Raw genomic sequence first — 22,201 nt, forward strand, 5'->3', positions numbered from 1 at the left:
ATTGATTGATTTTCAATGACTTGGCTGACTAAAGATGAAAGTAGTTGATTCAAAGACACAACATGTCTGCCTTGTAGGGGTATAATATGGACAAATAGTTAATATGTTAAATTGTAGGCTACATTATTCAGAAAACATGTCAAGTTTTAAAGGCTTTCATTATTGTGACAGGGTATGCTTCCGGCTCTTCTAAAGTAACAATAAAGCCGAAATATGAGTCAATGTTGGGTATATAGACACCCAATATGTGGGATTTCTATTGCGACTTGGGGGTAGAAGAAGTAGTGAAAGCCTTTAAGAGAAATATACTTTCACAGCCAATATCGGTTCATCACATAACAAAAAAACGGGTATTGTGCCCACAGCAGTAGGAGGACTAGTATTAAAGAATTATCAAATAGCCTACAATTAAACAAAGAGATTGAAAATGAGAGAAAAGTTTTTGAAACATTGTATTCGAGCAACATCAATTTATTTGTAAGAAAATATACATAAACAGGACTATAGTATGCTAATAATGCTATAATGATATATAACAACAATCATTTCTCAGAATATCAATTACAATAGCAACAATAATAGCCTTATATAAGTGGATAAATACAAATTTTAATAGACATAATTACTCATAACATATATGTTAGTACATACGAATTATATTATTACAAAACAGTCTCTAAAGGTTGGAATACATTAGACAATAGAGGAAATCATTGAGACTCCATTTTTTGAAGAAGAGGAGACAACTGTGTCCTGACTCGGACCGCCTTTAGTCTTAAACTTAATTCCAAACAAACTGCAGAGCTTCATGAGCATCAGGTCCACTATCTCCTCCTCTTCAGACGGCTAGAGAGCAACAGTAAGAGAAGAAGAAAATAATTCCTACAGAGAGTAATGTAGTTTTCCTTCAGATCCTCTGCTAATCACAGGGATATACCCCTTAGCTATGAGGCTGATAATAATACCCATTCATTCGAGTGAGAATATTTTAAACGGGCGGATAGTTTAGCTAAAGCTAAAGCATTAGTTTTGGTTTAAGACCTAACAATCAATCCTTAAGAGCAAATTACAAACCTTATGATGGATCTGCTCTTGAGTGAATGCCACCAAGATGACGGATATGAAGAGGTTCAGAACCACGAAAGTCATGAAGACAATGCAGGAGCCAATCAGGAATCCACCAAGCAACGGGTTATAATTCAGAACCTGAGGAAGGGTACAGGATAAATCTAAGTGAATCTCAATCTACTGATATTGAATGAGTTACAGGGAAATCATCTCCAACTGACCTCATCATAGTTGAATATTCCTAGTTGAAGGCTGACCATGGTCAAGGCCGAATCAAGCAGAGTGCGGTATGAGTACATCTTCCATCCGTACAGAAGATTCGACTAAGGAACGGAAGACCAGATGGTACGATAGACTTTTTAGATCCCAGACAGGGAATTCAGGCTTCCCCGCACAATGTCAAGGACAGTGATATCAGCTAAAAATCAATCAAAATTCTTCAGAATTCAGAACAGTTTTTTTAACTTGAAAAACAATGAGCTACAGGGGTTCTTTGTGAAAGATTCACATTCGCCCTTACCGCGATGGAGTAGGCGAGGAACATAATGGTGATGACCACGAGGAAGCCGGAGATATCAGTCCAGGCCCGCTGCAGTGTGGCTGTGATCATGTGCAGTTTAGGGTTGAGTCTCATTAGGTGCCACAGTTTGATCGTAGCCAGCAACACTAGGAAGGCGATCAGGTACCCAAGCACTGCATCGGCTGTGGCAGTCTCGTGGAAACTGGGAAATCTGCACACATTCAATTCAATTTGTGTATGCCTTTATTAATATCAGAGCGATCATCCTCAAAGGCCTTCACAGGCCATGTTATACGATATACCCCCCTAAAGCATTCTAAGAGTAAGGAAACCTCCCTTGATCACCAAGAAATCCCTCCTTGCAGGCATTGTGAGTGCAATGGGTTCCCTTATGGGCAGACACATTGGTAGCATAACAAGCAGATAAGTTTGAGGCGCACATCACTGTGTACATAACTGAACTGACAACAGCATGGACATGTCAAGGTAACCACATTAATAAATTACTGCAGAATCATCACCTTTCTTTCATCAAAGGAACAAAACCGGTTTGTGAATGACTCACTGGTTTTTGTGTGTCTGGTAGTAAGCCATGTCGCGGTTCCCCAGAAGGGTTCTCTTAATGAAGACAGACAAAGCACTCCAGCTGAGCAGAATGATAGCAAGCTCTAACAGATTCCACTTGTTCCTGAAATAAGCCCAACTGTGTTGTTTTATGAGCTTTCCCTGTGAGAAGACAAGCACACAGCCTGTGATTGTGAAACAGAATAGCATAGCTATCAACTGTTAAAACATAAAAAACATTTATTCATGTTGGGGGGAGACAGACCCAGACACACCAAAATTAAGGTTGGGTTCTATTATCTATAGTCAACGGTCCGGATACAATATTTTACCTGAATAACCATGTAATAAAAGATGAAAAGGAAGTAGATGGCTTCAGAAGCCATGACGAAGATGTGAAGACCACCGGCAGATTGGTAGAGACGAATGGTTTGTAGCTCACTCCGGAACTGGAATGCTCCTGGTCGCATTGAAAGTCAATATTGATCAGAATTAAACCTGCACTCGTTGAAGGCACTGCTTCTTCATGGCTTATTTTTTTTTATATTGCTTTAATGTGCTGTCAGTAAGATTTAAGAGCTGGGAATTCAGAGTAATTTGTTGTTGCCCGCGATTGTCGCTCGCTTGAGACCCGCTTCCTGCTGCCCGATGCCTGCTGACCACCGCCTCGGCGCTGCCCGCTACCAACTGCAGGAGGCGGTGGTGCCTAAGCGCTGCCCGCTGCCGAGGCAGCGAGGCTCCGGCGGGAAACAATCGCGATCAACAATCGTGGGCAACAAACCCTTTCTCCTCCATGTCGTGGTTCAGTCTACTTCAGATTGATTATATTATTATATCGATTTATTATTTAGATATAAACTCCAGGATTCCCGCCAGAGCAACCGGAGTGTTCTAGAATATTTACAGAACACGGCCTAGGGTGAGCGCATGGTACCATGGCAACAAGCTGCTCAGGGCCACGCCCCAACCCTCCTCCTTGACCCGCCTCTCTCCTCCTCATTTGCATTAAAGCTACAAAAGCTATTTGGGGAAAGCTAAATGTGCAACTGGCTCGTAGTGTCTGTAATTCTGCACCACGGCTGAATTTCGGGAATGTCTTCAAATACTGTGTTAGGGGCCCACTAATATCTATATTAAAGCATCCATAAAGTAGCATGCCATGGGACCTTTAAGAGACGTAAAGCGCCTCAACAATTTGAAGGACCAGGCAGGTGAGAGTGCTTTTTGTTATTATATTAACTTTCACACCATCTTCAACTGAAACAACGGCTGTACAGGGACATCGTATAGCACATAGTGCATGTCGAAGCTATGCACTATTATGCAAATCAAGTGGCTATATACATGTGACTTACCTATGCCAGTGGTCTCTAGCATGAGTGTAACCAGACAGAAGAGGTTGACATTGGCATTGTATACGGTGAACTCTACAAACAGGGCTTGGGTGTACACATCCAGCCAAGTGTTGTCAAATAGATAACCAAGTGTTCTGAAAGACAACAACATGACAACACGATTGTATAACTGCGTATCTTATGTAAATATATACATTATATCTCCATTATATATTAAATGTGTTGCCGCAACAGTTTCAATCTTACAATAACTTTACAGCTAGGGTAGGCAATTGGTTGGTTGTCATAAGTTTATCTTTACATCCCGAAAGCATGGATACTTTCAATCTAGCTAACATCTAGCTACCTCTGCTGGTTTCTCAAAATGGCCTGTCCTAGCTTTAAAATCACTGGTTCAGTTTAAGCATTTTTTTTAATTCCTCAAAGTTCATTTATATTGGCCCTGTCTACATAGTAAAGGTTGCTTTTTAATCAATATAACTTCACGATGGCATGCATACAAAACGGGTTCAAATGTATTCATGTTGTCTCTACAAATTATGCACTGTTCCTATCAGGCTTACCTGGTAGAGTTCTGTATGGATGCCACAAGATCCACCACAAAACCCCCTCCTCTGTACAGCCTCACGCTCCCCCAGAGGGGCAGGGCCTTGAGTCGAGCCTGGGACTGGTACTTCCAGGGGCTGCTGAGGCCCTCCGAGGCATTATCGCTCCCGGAGGGGCTCCAGGACGGACCATAGGAACCCATATCCTCCACATCCCATGAGTATGGGGCATGGCAGTCCGGCACGCCCGATCGCATGGACTTGTCGATCTGGCAAGTGTTGTTCTGCACCCTCACCTGGCGGAGCCGGGCGTTACCCACAAGCTTGGAGTTTCCATCTGTGATGAATCCTGTGATGGATGTAAAACAAAAAACTCAAAGCCGTTACAAACGCTTAGTAAAATGAAATGATAAATCATTTCTGCAACATGTACATAAAAGAAAGAAAGTCGCATACACATTTCATATCTGCAAAAAAGTATATTTTTCATTCAAATCCGAATCTTTCTAGGCCCTATAATAAAAATGGATATGGATCAATCGCAATGATTTACCCGCATGCGATCCGAAAATATTTTTCAGCAGAGAGGTGTTTGCCCAGACGAACACGTCGCCGATGCTCATGGTGTCCGAGATCCCCTGGCTGAAGCTCCGCTGGATGTGCCGGGAAAGAAAGTAGGCGTTTGGATCCCTCTGACCGTAGGCCACCAGCAGCAGCATCCACATGAATCCAGCGTAAGCTGCATGATCACACATCGATTGAGTACCTCTTAAGGCAGCATCTCCCTAAGATATTCATTATATCCATCTTCATCCACCCGTCCATCCATCTATCCAGACAGCCATCCGTCCTACCCAAACAAACAAACACGCCCGTCTCTATGTGTGTGTGTTTCCCCTTACCGAGGATCTCCTTAATGAGAGCATAGACTTTCTGCTCCTTGATCATGTTGCTCTTCATCCTCTCTATGTCGGTGGGGGGTGGAGGCTGGTAGAAACTACAGTTGCTGTCCCTCCTGGCTGTGCGAACGGCATCCGGATCATCTGTAAAAGAGAAAAGTGGTTCATCCTTTCATCATGGCTGCTCCTAACCCAACACAACAAACCCAGCTGGAGCTTAACGAGGAGAAATGAAATTAATCATAACAGCAGCATTCTGCACATAAAAGGAAATAACAGAAAGGAGACAACAAGCCAATATTTTTGCAAGCCGGATTACATTTTTTCCAAAAAGAATAGTATCTGCGCATTATATATAGCTCCCAACGTGTTTATTTCCATCAATAAAAACAAACTCTGGTTTTAACTGAAAACATACCTGAAGTTCTCCGAGTGTCCTCCACCTGAGGTTCCCCGTATTCCTCCTGGTCCACTTTCTTCAGAACCAGAGCAAAAAAGGCAGCAAATCCAAGAACCTTTTGCAGGAAAATATAACACATTCTATAATACATTATCTACAATATAGCACAAATCTATATATTCTATTATTTTTCTCTCTCTATATTATTGTACTAATATTTCCATCTAAACTTTTTTATTGATGTATATATATTATTTGCATTTCTGTAGCACCTTCAATGGTTGGGTGATGAACAGACTCTCCACAAAGGACACCACCATGGAGATGAGCCAGCTGATGGAGCGGTCCTTCCCGTAGGTCAGCCCGTACATCATGGTGAAGTAGCCCGACACGCCGCTGGTCGCCACCACCAGGGTCCAGCCAACAAACACGAACCACCAGGGCAGCCCCCCCTGGCAGCACTTTCCCTTGGCGCCGCCGTCCCCGTGCAGGCTCTCCTCCGGGCTGGAGGGACACGGCGGCTGGCTAGAGGAGGGCAGGTGGTACTCCAGCAGACCCTTCATACCCTGGACCTGTTGCACTGCCCTGCTGTAGCCGCCGGGGTCCGGGAAACGGGACGCTCCCAGCAGGCACAGCTCCTTCTCCACGTGACGTAGCTGCCTGTACAGATACTGGCTGTTGCTGCTCATTTTCTGGACGCCATCCGCGGTTTTCTCAGGGCTCCCACACAGGTTGGTTTCTGTATGGAAAATGAGAGGTAAAAGTAAACTGTTGTGACGCCGGGGCAAAAGCACAGTTTTCAATCAGGAGGGTTATGCCTTAATCACAGAGGTGTAATAGTAGGGACGAACAAGTGTATTTCATGATTTTAATTATGGGCACGGGCATGCCTTTCCGACCTGCGGCCACTCAAAGCACTTTACAATTAGTGCCTCACGTTCACCCATTCATACACACATTCAAACATCGACGGCGTTGTCTACCCTGCAAGGTAGCAGCCCACTCGTCGGGAGAAGTAAGGGTAAGGTGTCTTGCTCAGGGACACCTCGATATTTAGCTAAGAGGAGCATGGGATCGAACCAGCGGCCTCCCAGAGGCCAGACAACCTGATCTATCTCCTGAGCCGCTGCCATCCCTCATATTACAATTTGAGGATAAAGGCCCATTCTCTTCCGGTGATTAACATGCCCATATTAATCACTATGAAGGTTTCGTGAGATCTAATTTAAGATGATGAGCTAGTTAGTCCAACCCAATATATACACACATTACAAACTGTCGAATGAAAAGAGAATGATTTGCTGCACAACTCTAACAAAGTTTCACCGATACCCTGAACAATACCTTGTAGATTCACAGCCCCTAAAGTGAGAATCATTGAGGCCTCCTTTTTAGACGCATCAGTATAGAATTCTCCCCCCACTCGATTTTGCTTCCTAATGATGTCCTCCACCAAAGACAGCAGTGTGTTGATGTCCGCTGGCTGACCGCTCCTCAGCTCCAGCGCAGGCAGTGGGCTTTTCATTGCTTTGGAGAGCGACTGAGCGATTCTCTTAATGTCCTGAAATGAAGACAAAAAGAGGGTTAGGGTTAGGGTGGCACATACTGCAAAGCAATACGATTTTTCGAAAACATTGCTCTGCATGACTGATAATCTGGCTTTTGTTTGACTATACCTTCATCACAGTGTCGGGTGAGATGTCCTTGAGCTGCTTCTGCGGGGAGGTTTGCGAGGGGCCCACTCTTCCCCCAGACTTCCCCTGCTTGGAGGCATCTGTCTGGGCGGTCCTCTGTCGCGGACGAGTGTTTCGGAAGATGCTCACGATGAGGACGTTGATTGGAAACATAATGATTGAACTCTGGAATCCTATCATAACTTGTTGCCATGTGAATTCAATGTGACCTTTGAAGTTGAACAGAGAAAGAAAACATCCAAATGTTCAGCTTTGAGGATGTGGAGTAGTAGTGAGTGAGACGTTATTGTTGTCTAAGCCGATTTACATCAGTAATCCTACCCTCGTGTATGTATTTTCGATATTCTCAGAGCTGTGTGATTCTGTTTACGTGTGCTTGTGAATAGATAGTTACCGAGGTCCATCGTTTGCTCCGATGGATCTGTAGGAATGCCCCAAAACATGATGCTAGTGAGCATGGTGCACAACAGTAGGGAAAAACAGCAGGAGACTCGCTGGACGCGTGTGAACGTGCTGCAGGGTGGTCGGCTAATCACAGAGAACCAAATGTGACCGTCACGGAAATCCTTGGCAGTCTTCATGAAGAACAGATTGCTAGAATGAACAAAAAATAATGACCAATGTGTATTGGATGTAATAGTCACTTAGGATGCATCTTAATGGATCTGATGTGCTTTAGTGCAAACTTAAAAACATGGCTGCTTTTACCTGAATTTCTTCAAGTCCATTTCTGTTGCCACTGGGAAAACTTTGTCGAGAGTACACTCTCCCATATCTATGGACAGCCATGAGTTACACAAGAAATGCCACTTTTGGCCCGTCTCCAGATCTTGCACCATCACTTTGTTGATATACCTTCAAATAAACAAAAACCCATCCATTCCATATGCCTTCTTAAGAATCTCATTCAAGAATCAAGAATCGTATGTGCTTATTTTTCACTGCCATTTTCACTTTCAAAGCCATCACTTATTAAAATGATGTTTAGCATTGTTGTAACAAAGAGCAAAACAAATACCTTCTACTTTTTGCGAGTTAAATCAAGTAGGCTTATGGATTCAACAAAATAACAAAAAAGTTTCTAATTAATATGAACATATATGAAATGATCCCAAAATAAATAGCCAACAGTGACACGGGCGCTCTAAACATTGCTTCAAATAATTGTTTGATCCAAAGGTGATTGCTGCTATGGTAACAGTAACCCGTTTCAACATTGGTTTGTTGCGTTGGGGCGTCCATACCAAGCAGGGTGTTCCCCCGAGTTATCATGCCAGACCCTGATGCTCTGAAGCTCCCCGATGGAAAAGGGGGTGGTCAACAGGAACATGTCCATGCCCCCCCTCTCAAACACGGGCTTCTCCGAGTCTGTGAGGTGGTGGGGCTCACTCTCTCCCTCCTCACCCTGCAGGGTAACTGCCACCTATAACACACAGATGTTGATATATATATATATATACATAAAATGAATAGATATATCCCATGGGGGGGACCGATTCCATCCAAAGAGTCTTGGACCAGTGGGATGTGATGTGTACCAGGCTTCGTTTTTCCTTCTTTTATGTTAAGAGGGGCTGAGGTGGGCCCACTCACCTGAGAGGATGTGGATGCGCCCCGGCGGTGCCCAGTGTTTACAGTCAACATGTAGCGATACTCAGCAAACGGGTCATTGTCATCAAGTACTGTTATCTTCACCTAAATGTTGAGACAAGCACAAGAAGTGTCCCGGAAAAGAAACACCTTTAAAATCTCTCAACGCCATCTATCGTAAGAAAAGTCAATTCAATCCACTTTAATGGATACACAACAAAAAACGTAATAAATCCACTTTTAGTGGGGCTCACCTTAGCTAAATCCTGAATGTCTTTCCTGCGGGCCCAAATAGCTACGAGGAGATACACAACAAAGATGGCCCCCACGAAACACACCACTACAGGATTGGTGGTGAACGTGGCAAAAAGTTCTGCGGTCCGTGACACGTCCACCATGTTAGGCATGACAAAGAAAGAGCTTCCAAACAAGGTCAAATGGTTACAGAGGCACTGGGTGACCAACGATGTGGTGAGCGGACCAACCTGCAAAATAGATGCAATTTAATAGGTCCTCTTTATGGACGTAAGGTAAAAATGAGATGCTACGGTGTAGTTGGTCCTCACCCTGCAGCCATTTTCACTCCAGGCTGATGTACTGTCATTCCAAAACTTGCACTGGGCAGCAATGGAAGAGACAGATACTGTGGCGTTGATGGATGTCACCCCAGCCCCCACAATGGGTTTGACCACGAGGTAGTGCAATCCCACATGTCCTTTTCTTTCTTCTGGCCCCAGCACCCAGATGTATGATTCCTCTGTGTAAGAATAGTGAAATGTGGTTAAATGTAAACATGCACATGTTATATGCAAGCACACACTCACAGACACACGCACTCACACACACAAACACGTGTGTGTTTGTGTGTGTGAGTTTAATTTGCCCTTGTGTACCTTCTGGGGAACCCTCTAGGGGCATCTGGATCTGAGCTACATGGTCTTCTTCACTGGGATAGCCGCCGAATCCCAAAAGGAGTTTGAAACTGATGTTTTCAGAAGGCTTAATTCTAAGTACCAGGGTCACTTCTGGTGAGGGCACATCAATCATTAAGGTGCTGAAGTTGCCCAGGTCCAGAAGGGTACTGATCTGCTGTTCTTCCTCCAGTCTGGGCAGGATAATCTGTCAAAACACCAAGGAAACACACACTTATGATGTCCAGGGAATACTGCATGCACATTGGCTCTTCATGTTTGCACACCAGGCAGCTTTTGGTTCTCCCTGGCAATAGGAATATGTCAATAGAATGCTGTAAATACATACTTATAGTATTTTTCAATGTATTTCCTCAAATAAAAATTCTTGGACTGCTCTCCTAACAGCAGTAGCCAGCCGTATTTGCATATAATAGATAAATCTTGCGTTATCTTATTGTTATTTTGTTTATTTATTTTGCCAGGATTTACTACTATGAATTTCTATTATTGCTGCTGTAACAGCGGGATTTTCCTCATGGGATTAACGACTCTCTTTTATCATAGTGCAGTGGTAAAAAGATATACGATTTTATTCAAATGGCTGTTAATATCCAACGGGTGAGTTGGCCTGACCTCTATCTCGTTGGGCAAGTTCTCCACAGGGATAATTGTGCCATCTAATTTAGTGAGGGAGACCGATCCCACGGTGCCAGTGATGTTGGCTTCTTCGCCAGGATAAGGATTCCTCTCAAAACTCATCATCTATATGCCACCCAAAGAAAAAGCAGCAGAACAAAAACACATGTTATCAATCTCCTCTAGAAAAGGTCTTGTCAAGACAAATGTTGTTGTTAGACGTTGAGAATTACAGAAAACATATCAAGAGAGTGATCGATTGAATCAACATCACTGTCATGATGAATAGAAAGATCAGGACACAGCTGTCATTGGGTAAACAACGTGAGGAACACAAGAACACAAACACTCACTCTAACATCCACAGGCTCCTCTGGAGAGAGCAAACCGACAGGTAGCAAGGGGAAGATAAATTGCGAGGAGCTCTTCTCATTGGAAGCGATACTCTGCATCTGTATATTTTTTGGAGACACTCTAGAGACAGCAAATAGGGGCATTAGAATCCAGATGTCAGAGCTGCAATCAGCAGTGGTTACTCGCCCCACCTTGTTTTGATTGAGGTTTCAAGGTTCTCATGCATTTGATTACTGGCCATTGCTATAGAGCTGAAGGCATGAGAGCCATGAGCCTCATCAAAACAAAATTTCATCAAAATGAAGAGGGGCGAGCAAATATTGCTATTGCAGCTTTAATATAAACAAATATTTATTCTCCATTGCAATTCATACTGGGGTTGGTCACCATCGTGTCTTACCTGTTGACATACAGACTGATGTGACCAGAGCTAATGATGACCGGTCCTTCGTTTATTTCTTTGCCATTTAACAATGCACTCTGGACATTGTTCATTCCTGTGAGAAGAATATCGGAAACGATTTTCTGAGGGAGGAACAAAAAATATATAATTATTTTGTTTTATTGCCTAGTGTATTCTGAGGAGTTATGACAAAATTAAAACAATGTTGCCATACAGGCAAAAACAAACTTTCCAGCATACATTTAGGCATTTACATATATCCATTTAACAGATATTTCTTATCCAAAGCGACAGGTGAGGTGAGTTATAATGTTATCGTAGGTGGCTGTTCCTATGAGGATGTACTAACATATAATAGGACCATATATAATTGTTGATGTACAGCGAGTTCAACACATTCTCTCATATTAAACTCTACTTGGCCTGCAGTACCGATGACACGGGGTGTCCAATCCGAAATCAAGATCAGATAGCGGTAAAGTATTATAAAGCACAAAACATTTAAAGGGCCTAGAAACCATTATGGGTCACCAATATAGGCATATTTAAATCTGAGTTTTGGCCAGCAATATAAATTTAAGCATCTCAAAGAAGGAGAGTTAGTGTACTTACATTTGGTGAAACATTCAAAATATTGCTGACTGCTTCAACTATTGGTGTGGCCGCTTCCAAAACCTCCTCTTCATCACCATCTTGTGGATAAACGTTAATAGAGAGGAGGGACGAACTGAGGTCTGCCAAAAGAGAACTGGCCTCAACCTGTTAAACAAGACAGGTACGATTAGGCCTATGGTCATTTCTACTTTTGAAACCAAATATAATTGGTTGGAGCGTTCTAAAATCGAACGTCAAGGTATTGCATACATTTTGGCCTGTGTAATTTTCATTTGGCAACAATAAATGTCCCATCAACAAACCACAACAAACAAACAACAAACCTTCTACTGCACACCAATGTGTACCTGGGCTGAAGGACTGAGCTCATCAGATATTTTGGTGAGGCCTGCCACTGCTTTGGCTGTCACATACACTTCCTGGGAGCTGTTGCTTGGAGAATCCAACAGCACAGATGTCATTGTGCTCAGCATCTGCTCCCTTAGCTGCAGGAGAGGGAACAGGCTTCATTTAAATCTCTACTGTAAATATACATACACAAAAATATACACTGCACAATTAAAGTTGCTGTCGCAAAATTTGACTATTGCAAAGAGAGAGAGTGAGTGAGAGAGCGGAAAAAAGGAGCAGAAGAGAATAAGATTGCAAAAGCAAGCAATCCATGCACACACCTGCGATTGAAAGGCAAGATGGATTCCCAGAACCAATCAGGGAAGAAAGAACCTGATTGGTCAGGTATTAGCAGGGAGCAGTCAACCTGAATAGCCAACCTATTAACATAGAGTAACTCTACCTTTAGTCTTGCACCCTTCTGATCGTCAGTGGCGTCCGCATTGAGCATGTCAGAGATAGAGGAGAACATTTGGCCAAGGACTGCGCCTGTCAGAAGACCCTGCGCCTCCAGCTGAGCTATATTACCCGCGACGGCAGCCTGAAGAGAGTCCACCGAAGAGGCGGTATCACTCTTCCGTACCTTGCAGAATAACAAAGAACCAGACCAGTTTTCAAGACGTAAGCCCGTGTATTTTACATCCAAAGAAAGAAGGTCCACTCATTCTTCCAAGATGCATGCATTTGTGACAGAAGACAAACCTGAGTGGTGATTGTCATGTCGTTGTCCTTATCTCCATTTTTCACAGTCACCACCATTGTCAAACTGTAGTTATTGTTCTTATCTCCGAGGGGTAGGGAGACAGACTTCAGTTCATCTGAGTCGCTGCATCTGAGTTGTTGCCCTAAAACCAGGACAGCCTTAATCACTGACAACTCCCAAGTTCAATGAATACTCACTACCATTCAATTACAATCAGCTATTCACTTGGATGGACTTATTTGGCAGGTGCCCTTCTCCACATCTTTAATATGTGCAAACGCAAAATCAGCATCCATCCTTGAACCGTCAAGATAAATCAAGAACAAAAGCAACAAAAACCCAGCTCACCTTGCTTTGTTTTCAGGCAATAAAGACAATTGTTTGCAGTGCAGGGGAAACTGGTTTTGCAGGAGATGTCGAACGTATCGAGCACGGTCCCTGACAGTGGGGATATGACACAGGAAGGGCTGGGGTCGGGGGCTGCTACGCTGGTCATTTGTGAGGTGGTCGTTGAAGAGGCCGCCGTCGGCGCAACACTCAGTATTGGGAAAGTATACATGGCAAAGCCTGGGTCCGTCTTACCTTAAAACCAGAACACATTTTCAGGCGAACTTGGAATTCTTGTTTTTTGTTCTATTGAGACATACGGTACTTTGTTTCAAATCCTATCAAGTTACTTTTAAAACGTGAAAGTATGCAGAAAAAAACAAAGTTATGTTTCTTGATCATTGAATATTGCTGTTAATTAAGTGTAGTAGGACATGATTTTACATACCATAGGCAATAACAGTGATGTTGCGGAATGCGTCCTTTGCCTCGTTCAAACGTTGGCTATGCACTGTGTAGCTAGTGTTACCATCCTGTGTCTCTATCAATGGCCTCCTTGATGCTCTGGTATAGCAGTCTTGGAGCTCACCCTGATAGAGAAATTCACATATTGACCAATCCTGAAAGGTACTCAACATGACATTTTGTTCCTGGTTAAACCTGTGTGTGTTCTCCTTATACCGTTGGGGCCTTTGGGTCCTCAATGTTCCACACAACCTCTGGGCAGGTTCCTACACAAGTCAGACTGAGCTCTACAGGCTTGTCCACATCTATGGATGCACAATCGGGACAACTGCAAAAAACAAATATGCATATATAGTTTAGCATGTGTATATTGATATATTTATGTGTGTATATATACAGTATAATTCATGTTCATATGTTGTGCATAATGAATTGTGTCAATGGGTTCTAGTTTACCTAATAGTAACATCTGTGAATTCCTTTGGTGTAACAGTGATGCACTTGGATGCAGAGGTAACAACACAGTTTCTAAACCATGTCTTCCTCTTCACAGTGAAAGTGTATTTTAACATCTCAAATGGATTGGGAAGGCAGTGCTTTCTGATAATACGACCTTTGAAACGTGAGACATCTTTGCATCTGCAATTTCCATCTGTATGAATCAGAATAAATGAAACAATTGAAAAAAAAACGAGTGAAGATATTCCATCAATCAGAAGACAGTGTTGTACTACTTACCACAACTCCACTTAAATGCCATTCCTTGTTTGGATAGCAGTGCATCTGCTCCAGTGCCTGTGAGTCGGACACTCTGAGCATGGTCCACTGCAGGATCCGGAGTAGCACTGATCTCTAGCTGATACTAACAATTAAAAACTAAGTCGGTATCAACAGGCACTACTTTGTATTTCAACAGCAAATTGCTTGAAACTACACAAATATGACATGCTGTGAATACATATAACTGTAAGAGCTGCTTCAAGGAGACAAAAGGACACGTTTAAGTGTGGTAAAAGAATGGTGAACATACAGTGCCTCTGTCGTCATCCGCCGAGCAATCAGAATTATTCCTGCACGCTTTGATCAAGCTGCGAAGGTCCACGTCAACTTCCGCAGCAGAAAACAAATTCGTGGCTTTTATAGTCACTTCTCTAAGTGCTAGATCACCAAAAACAAAGAGGCATATCCTATTATATACACTGGCAATTGTACAACGATGGTTGTGGTTTATTTGTTGTATTTCATTGATCCTTTTTTTGGTGTGTTTAGGTTTGGAGTACCTCTGATTGGGTCTGAGAAATGATAATCTTGTAAACTAGCATTCAGCATCTCCCTGGTTTCCGTCCGGTTATCCCAGGGTGAGGCGAGGGAGAAGAGGAGCTCTGCAGGGGCCCCCCTCTCCAGGGAAACACTGAGGGCCAGGTCTGAGGTGTCCAGTGGACACGCGTCTTCCTCGGCCACGGCCGAGGCCTTGAGCCCGTCCACGGGCTCCACCAGACACAGACGCAGCTCTGTGGACACCCCCGCGGGCGTCACTGCGTTAGAAGCGTGCAGAGTGACGTCATGGCAACCGGGCTCGAGCTGCTCGGTCACCTCTGCACTCACTGTGATGTTGTGTCCCATCGCCCCTTCAACCGAGGAGAAATTTGCCAACACTGTCCCCCGACTCTGGATCTCCAAATTCACATTTGTGCCTGTATGGAAACAATGATAATAATAAGTAATTGCATCACTAGGATGCCTACTGTATTAGGTTATCTGTAAAAGTGGATAACCTTGATGTTAGCTTACCGGCTTCTAACACGACGTGGAGTTGAAGCGGTCTCCCGTAGAGAGCTTGGCATGCAGTACCTTCTGTGGACAGGTTTTGGCTGTAGCAGGTGATGACACCAAACTCACCAACGGACTCCTGAATGGTGATGACTCGCTGAGCAGTGACATGCCAGTCGCTGGTGGTACACTCCACCCCCACCGTGAAAACCCCCGGCTTGCTGTATTTGTGCATAACACTACTGTCCACTCTGGAAGAGAACCAAATAATGAATACAATAATAATATTTTGTATTGATAATAATGCTAATATAAATATAATACATATGTAATAATACATAACATATTGACATTTTTTTCCAATTAACTATTAAAATGCAAAGTTCTGCTCACTCTTCAGGAGTGTAGGAGTCAATGTTGTGTCCATCTCCTGCATTTAGGGTGCAAGTCAGATTCCCCTCGAATGGATGAAGGAGCCACTTCACCGTGATATTGACGTTGTCGGAGACAGCAGCCAGCTTGCTCATTAACAAGTTGAGGCCTGCCAAAATACATACATATTTTTCTATCAATCATTACATCTGAAATTTGTTTTAAAACCAAAACCCAGCATTATAGTTATATATTTACACAAGTGTATGATAAAATATATGACCATAAAAACCATAGACCGAATCATACCATCTTTGCAATGGTATTCCACCGACAAATAACTTCCCTGTTCAGGACAGGGTTCCCCGAAAGTCCCTACGTCTGCTATAGCCTGGCAAGCCTGTAGTCCATGACAATGACCTGGAAGGACAAAACCAATTTCCTCAGCTGCACTGTGCAATCAAAGCTCTTTTCTCACTGTGGTAGAATAGTATACATATCGTTAGTCACGTAGCATAATGGCCTAAATTCTATTCTGGCCAATGGTGATATCAAACCTCACTCTACTCCCCCATGTTACTGATTCACGTTGCCTAATCACTTTCTGCCGGAGTCACCTATTTAACTTAAGCAATTTTGACAGTAAAAACAAGATGAACCTTAAAATATGACTATGATGCTGTGAGGCTAACGATATTAAATACACAATGTATATTCTACTTCATGAATGTCATTAGATATGATGTATAGTCTTGGCAGCAGTCTAGTCGTCCGTTTTTTATGATTTAACTTACTATTAAGAATAGCCCCTATAAATGGAGGAGAGCTTTCTGAAATGCATTTACAAAAGAGACAATTTTCCCCACAATGCCCATATCCATGTCCCTCATCAGGAATAACTTGCCCGGCCTTTCAGTGCAATGTTTGTGTACACAATCGTTCTTATGCTCAGAACAATTGATATATAGAGGCATTGTTTGTGTGGTGTAACAGCTCTTAGTGAAACAGCTGCCTTCCATTTGATTATGCTTGTATATCCATTTCTTTGATAGCTTATTATCCTGAGCTCATTTTTATTTTACCCATTGTATGCTTCCACCTAGGAGTATATAATACTGACTCACTCTCCATTTACACATAACTGTCATAATAGCTAAATAAACATATGATGTATAAATATGAAATATTACCTTTCACTGGATCCACAACGTCTATCCAGCTACAATCCTCTTTGGAAGATGCAGGCGACAAGGTTTCTTTAGATTTGCAGTAGTGAATTGTCTTACGGCCATAGAAGCTGTCGTCTATCTCTATTACCTGACCTGAGCCACATTGCAAAGTGGCGTTTAGTCCATCACACGCAATAGATCTCCCAGAATCTGAGGAAACACAGGAAATTGTCAACACATTACAGGGCTCTACAAATCGTTTGACCTTGTCTATTCTTTACATATAAATAATACATATTTGATGCGTACCAAACTGGCAGATGAAGTTTAGATCCTGACTACAGTTAACTTTGGCTTCCCACTGGAATCCTGAGTTTCGTAGTACATGTCCGCAGGCCGAGTCTGCATGAGGGTTTGTCACCCAGTTGTTATAGCTGATGTCGGAGCCATCAAGCCAGGAGAGAGAGCCTGAAGAAGGAAATCAGCGGAGGACAACAGCAATGGATCAATTAATGAGTAACTGATTAATTATTAAAATGTTGCTGATACTTGATTGATCCAAGTCAGGAAATGCAGGTCCTGTGTTTTTAATGACGAAAGTATTAGAAGTTAGCACCTGCCTTTCACATCTTCCCCATGGGGGTCATTGAGGAACGGGTCCTTAAAGGCTATCTCGGTTACAAGTGACATGGTTAAAAGATGGTTACGACGTGTCTTTTGTGAGGGGGACAAAAGGAACACTCACAAATCAGGCGTTGTTGTTGCCAAAGCCATTTGGAGTATCTGCTAAATTAGCACAGGCTCTCCTGTCATGCATGCTGCTAGAGGGAGATAGGCAAATGTGTGTGCCTTCCAACAATGGGCAGTAAACAGACATCATAATAGTAGTGCAGACAGCCATGCTGCATTGAGAGATAGGCACTGAAAAAATATTCTGTTCATTATCTATCACCGAATGATGATTCTTTTTTACTTAAAAATATTGTCTCCTGCTGATCTTCACAAATACAAAATCTTGTAATAATTGTCTGCCTCCCAACGGCAGATAGCATTTTGACACTTTCCCAACTGTTTCCTCGTTCTGACATCTGTCATACCTTAGTATTCATTACCTATAGATGATTTTACCAAATTTTCCCTCAGGCATGAATCAAGTACCAATATATATATGATACAATTACGTGGTGCAGTAAAACTCCATGCATAATTGTTTATCTAATGGCCACTTACTTTCATTGCCGGCAGTAGAGTCGAGTGTGAGGTTTGGCGCTGCGGGTGCGAGTCCAAGCCACCAGTCCTTTCCGGGGTCCAAGTGCTTCTGAAGGAACTGCTGTGTTTCATCGTTGAGGATGAAGGCCAAGTGCCCTCCACCTCGTTCACACCAACTCTCAGCGTTCAGAAAGGGACGCTGCAGAGCCACCAGTTCATAACAGGAGCCGTCAAATGCCTCCTGGGAATCTGGGCAAGATATGTCTGTCAGATCCTGAGCGTAGGAGACAGCGTTAAGTGAGAAACTCATCAGGAGCATCACAGAGAACACAGCATCAGCCATCTCTGTCGTTAGACCTTGCATCTGTTACTTTGGGTCCACTGACTCACCTAGGGGCTTTAAAGGGCACTGACGTCACATTTCTGGGACACACAATCCGTCTTTTCAGATAACTGCTTGACAGCCCTCCCCCTGTCAGCCTGGCATTGTGTGGGGCTGTTCAAATGCTTGAACACAAAGCCTGGGCTTTGAACGAATAGGTACAAATCCACTGTCAACAGCATTAGGCAGCTTGATTTAGCACTTCACAACTGGTCGGAGAGATAGCAGAAGCTATTCTTCTTTTTCAAATGTCCACTAATTGATGTGTTCACCTGGATAGGAAATGTAATTTTATAGTCAATGTTTTGTATACATCTTTGTTATTTGAGTCGTTTAGGAGCAAAGATGAAGATCTATTTTGACATGATGGGCACAAGAAAGGGACAGCAGGACAGCTCCACAGTTGTTCTATCTTAGCATGGGTCTCAAACTCAACTTACCTGGGGGCCGCTGGAGGTAGAGTCTGGGTCAGGCTGGGCCGCATCAAGTATTCCACAAAAAAAAGTAGCACAACTGACCAAATCTAAGTTAATGATCGGGCTATAATTAGATCACGTTGGCTATGTAATCGCTGACAACAGGGGACATTTCATAGCGGTTGGTGGAAACCGGGACATTTTAGCGTCCTTTGGCTTTTGTTGGGACTCAGGACATGCAACTCAAAATTGGGACTGTCCCGGCAAAACCGGGACATCTGGTCACCCTATCAAAGTGATAAAAAAGCGTGGCAAGCCACTCAGCAAAAGTGTGTGATTGACAACAACACGCGGGCCGCACTAACACTGAACTTTGATGTCAAGTAAGGGGCCACAAAATATCATCACGCGGGCCACAATTGGCCCTCGGGCACGAGTTTGAGACCCCTGATCTATAGCAATGCTATTTAGGGTAAGAGGTAGAAATAGACTACTTTCAATAGTCTGGTTAAAGTTGTATTATATTTGAAAAGCTTCCTTGACATAGGTCTACAACACATAATTTTTTTATATGTATGTATACGGAGGTTAGAGAGGGCGAGGAGTACGTAATGCAATTTTGTATTTTATGCCAGCCTTTCTATATATTCCCTTCAGCACCATTGGTTTCATTAGTAGACATTACGAATTGGGGTTATCTCGGATTTCAATTACGTAATAGAGCCAACTGAATTTGGCAAATCCTTTGAATAATCCCCAGACGGCCGGGCCGGATGTTATTTATTTCCGTCTCGCGCGCTGCCATGCACGCATCCGCTTGCGTCATATTTATGAGACAATGTTTTGTTATGTGCTGTTACTACCACCTGAGGGTGACTTAACACGCAGTTAGCTGTTTTCAGGCGATCCTCTTCTTAGTTTTGAGTAAAATCAAATCTTATACATACATATATCATACAACCGCAGCAATGATCTGTGTTTCCCGGTTTCTTCGTATGAATCAAGTAAATTACTTTCTGAAACGTTTGTTTCGTAACGTTCAATGACAAATGTAGATGTAACATGGTGGCGATTATAACAATGTATTAGTGTTTCACAGAACAGAGACCCAATGTCTCATTATCTTGGCACTTTTCTTTTCTAGGGGGGCTTAGCTCTACATATACGGAGATGCCTATCCTCCCAAACAGACGGAGAGGGTCGCATTGTTCGGATACTAAAGGAGAAATTTCCCTTGGCGTCTTCTCTGAAAGTTGTGGATATATCGGGTAGGTCCATATTCCTCGGTGTTGTATGCGCACCCTTCTGTATTTCATCTGACTGATCAAAACAATTATCGTTCATCCATCCAAAACGAGAGCTATTTCAAATGTAGGCCTATGGTTGTATCTACATGAAAGCAAGTTCAGCCTCAGATATGTGACCAAGGCTGCTTATGTCATCGCCCAAAAAGTCATTGTTGGTCATTCACAAAGCCCTGAAGGACCAGACTATTTCGAAATCTAAATGTAATAAATTTCAATGCAGCTATGCTTATTCAGGTATACTGTTATCTGTTGTACTTCTGGCTGAAGATATTCGTCCCTCTTTTTAGTTTCTCTCAAAAGTACAATTCTCGGATACCAATTCGAAAATGAACGTATTGCCGTATAGCCTATGTTGTATGGTTTTGTTGGGGGTATAAAAGTAAAACTTAATGCCAATATTGCTTTGCATCAATTATTCTTGCCATGAAGGACTATTTCTTATCTAACTAGTTCAGTTACAATGGTGTGACGACAGATGATATGAAAACCCTGACAAACGTGATGGACTGTCACACCATATGACGTTTCATTCACTTAAAACAATCCAGGGCCATTTACTAATCCGTCATGAATTTATGTGTTTTTCTTAATAGACCAAGCTCCCTTAGTCTATAATGTCTGCTTATAATGTATGTTACAATACATCTTTACCAGTATGTTCACATGAAGCAGCCTCCTCTCGTCTAGACCTTAAAGTAGGTTATTATGAGTCTTAACTTTGTTTCACAATATATGATACCAGGATCACAATTATCACATTACCCTCTGTAAGGGGGGTAAAAATAAAGAAATTGTCACCTTTTTTTTTTTTTTTGTGACCTATCTAAATGCCACAGGCTCATTTTCAGATTTGTGACACTATTTATTTCCATAAAATTGTAAGGACCAAGTAATTATCCTAATGGGAATAAACAATGTATCACTTCCTTCCTTGTCAAAAATGCAGAGCCTCTAACATAAATTAAGCTCTGTGTGTTGATTAAAACTGTTTTGGATTAATAAGTGAGATATTTGTGTCAGATTTTCATAGAACACAGGTTTTAATGTCATTGTTTTGTTATCACTGTTGTGAATTTGCTATTACATTCAATGAATCCAATACCATGTTTGCCTGTCCTTATCGTGTGTGTGTGTGTGTGTGTGTGTGTGTGTGTGTGTGTGTGTGTGTGTGTGTGTGTGTGTGTGTGTGTGTGTGTGTGTGTGTGTGTGTGTGTGTGTGTGTGTGTGTGTGTGTGTGTGTTGGGAGCAAGTGAGTGCCACAAGATGTTCATTGCGTCTGTGCTCCATCCATAGGTGGTTGTGGTGCCATGTATGAGGTACACATAGAGTCCAATGAGTTTAAAGGGAAAAGGATCATTCAACAACACCAGCTAGTCAACCAGGTAAAACCATCCTAAGAAGCTGCTTTTCTCATACTGGATTTCCACTTATATATTTACTATAAGAACTTGCCGGTGATTGTGTCTTGTATTTGTCATGAGAGAAAGGGAAATGTATTACATGTTGCTTTAAAAAGTGAGGAATAGAAGCAAAAGAAAGAATTTAGTATTAATGGTTTCCATAACACATCAGTAACATATGTTGGCATTACAACCCGCTGTTATAGTAATTTATTTGTTTGAATAACACGTTTATGTTTCTCATCCACAGGCTCTAAAGGATGAAATTGCAGGAATGCATGGATTAAGAATATTTACAGACGTCCCTCAACCTTAGAATCAGCCATCTTCCCATCTCCCCCACAAACCCAGTGTAAATTGAAATGTACAATTGTAATATGTATATTTATAATTTAACAACCACTATGGTGGTAATTACAAACTATAATTAAATATTGTAACATTATTTGCAATCTTAAGTAATCATTTGTTGTTCTCATGGTTATGGTGGGGGTTATATTCTATGTAAAGCTACTGTGGAATTTTATATAAAGTGTATAAAGGCATGCACAGGCCCTTAAACAACCTCTACGAGTAAAATCAATCTCACGCAATCGCGTTACGCCTACTCCCGGGTCATTTGATGGAATTAAACAAGGTCTGAGCCACAATTAGTATTTACCTTCATTTCCCCACCCCAAAGTCTGCACAGTTCCGCAACAAATATAAATTAGTAGTCTAGTTTACCCAATAGC

The 22,201-nt window shown here is 42.4% G+C and overlaps 2 protein-coding genes across 2 annotated transcripts; one reads left to right on the top strand and one right to left on the bottom strand.

Annotated features, from left to right (window-relative positions):
- Positions 1–463: 463 nt before the first annotated feature.
- LOC130403649 (polycystic kidney disease protein 1-like 2) lies at positions 464–18,305 on the bottom strand. The gene is made up of 41 exons (XM_056608066.1): positions 17,984–18,305; positions 17,063–17,221; positions 16,775–16,963; positions 15,894–16,004; positions 15,606–15,753; positions 15,234–15,463; positions 14,723–15,136; positions 14,473–14,600; positions 14,181–14,304; positions 13,899–14,094; positions 13,659–13,770; positions 13,426–13,567; positions 12,999–13,232; positions 12,650–12,792; positions 12,351–12,530; positions 11,905–12,042; positions 11,555–11,701; positions 10,940–11,064; positions 10,539–10,659; positions 10,183–10,311; positions 9,529–9,754; positions 9,202–9,392; positions 8,890–9,120; positions 8,639–8,740; positions 8,290–8,468; positions 7,754–7,900; positions 7,440–7,639; positions 7,028–7,254; positions 6,696–6,912; positions 5,624–6,090; positions 5,370–5,466; positions 4,955–5,095; positions 4,606–4,791; positions 4,071–4,401; positions 3,508–3,641; positions 2,485–2,612; positions 2,154–2,314; positions 1,589–1,799; positions 1,290–1,391; positions 1,075–1,206; positions 464–846 (listed from the first exon to the last, which is right to left on the bottom strand). Exons 1-41 carry the CDS (start codon positions 18,303–18,305, stop codon positions 694–696), a joined length of 7,455 nt encoding a protein of 2,484 aa, XP_056464041.1. The 3' UTR covers positions 464–693.
- Positions 18,306–19,588: 1,283 nt separating this feature from the next.
- On the top strand, positions 19,589–22,081 carry bola3 (bolA family member 3). Its single transcript, XM_056608438.1, has 4 exons — positions 19,589–19,764; positions 19,905–20,028; positions 21,361–21,449; positions 21,718–22,081. The coding sequence occupies exons 1-4, from the start codon at positions 19,729–19,731 to the stop codon at positions 21,781–21,783; spliced, it is 315 nt and encodes a 104-aa protein (XP_056464413.1). The 5' UTR covers positions 19,589–19,728; the 3' UTR covers positions 21,784–22,081.
- The last annotated feature ends 120 nt before the right edge of the window (positions 22,082–22,201 follow it).

The sequence above is a fragment of the Gadus chalcogrammus genome, chromosome 14 (genome assembly GCF_026213295.1).
Source record: "Gadus chalcogrammus isolate NIFS_2021 chromosome 14, NIFS_Gcha_1.0, whole genome shotgun sequence".
In the NCBI taxonomy this organism is placed as follows: Eukaryota; Metazoa; Chordata; class Actinopteri; order Gadiformes; family Gadidae; genus Gadus; species Gadus chalcogrammus.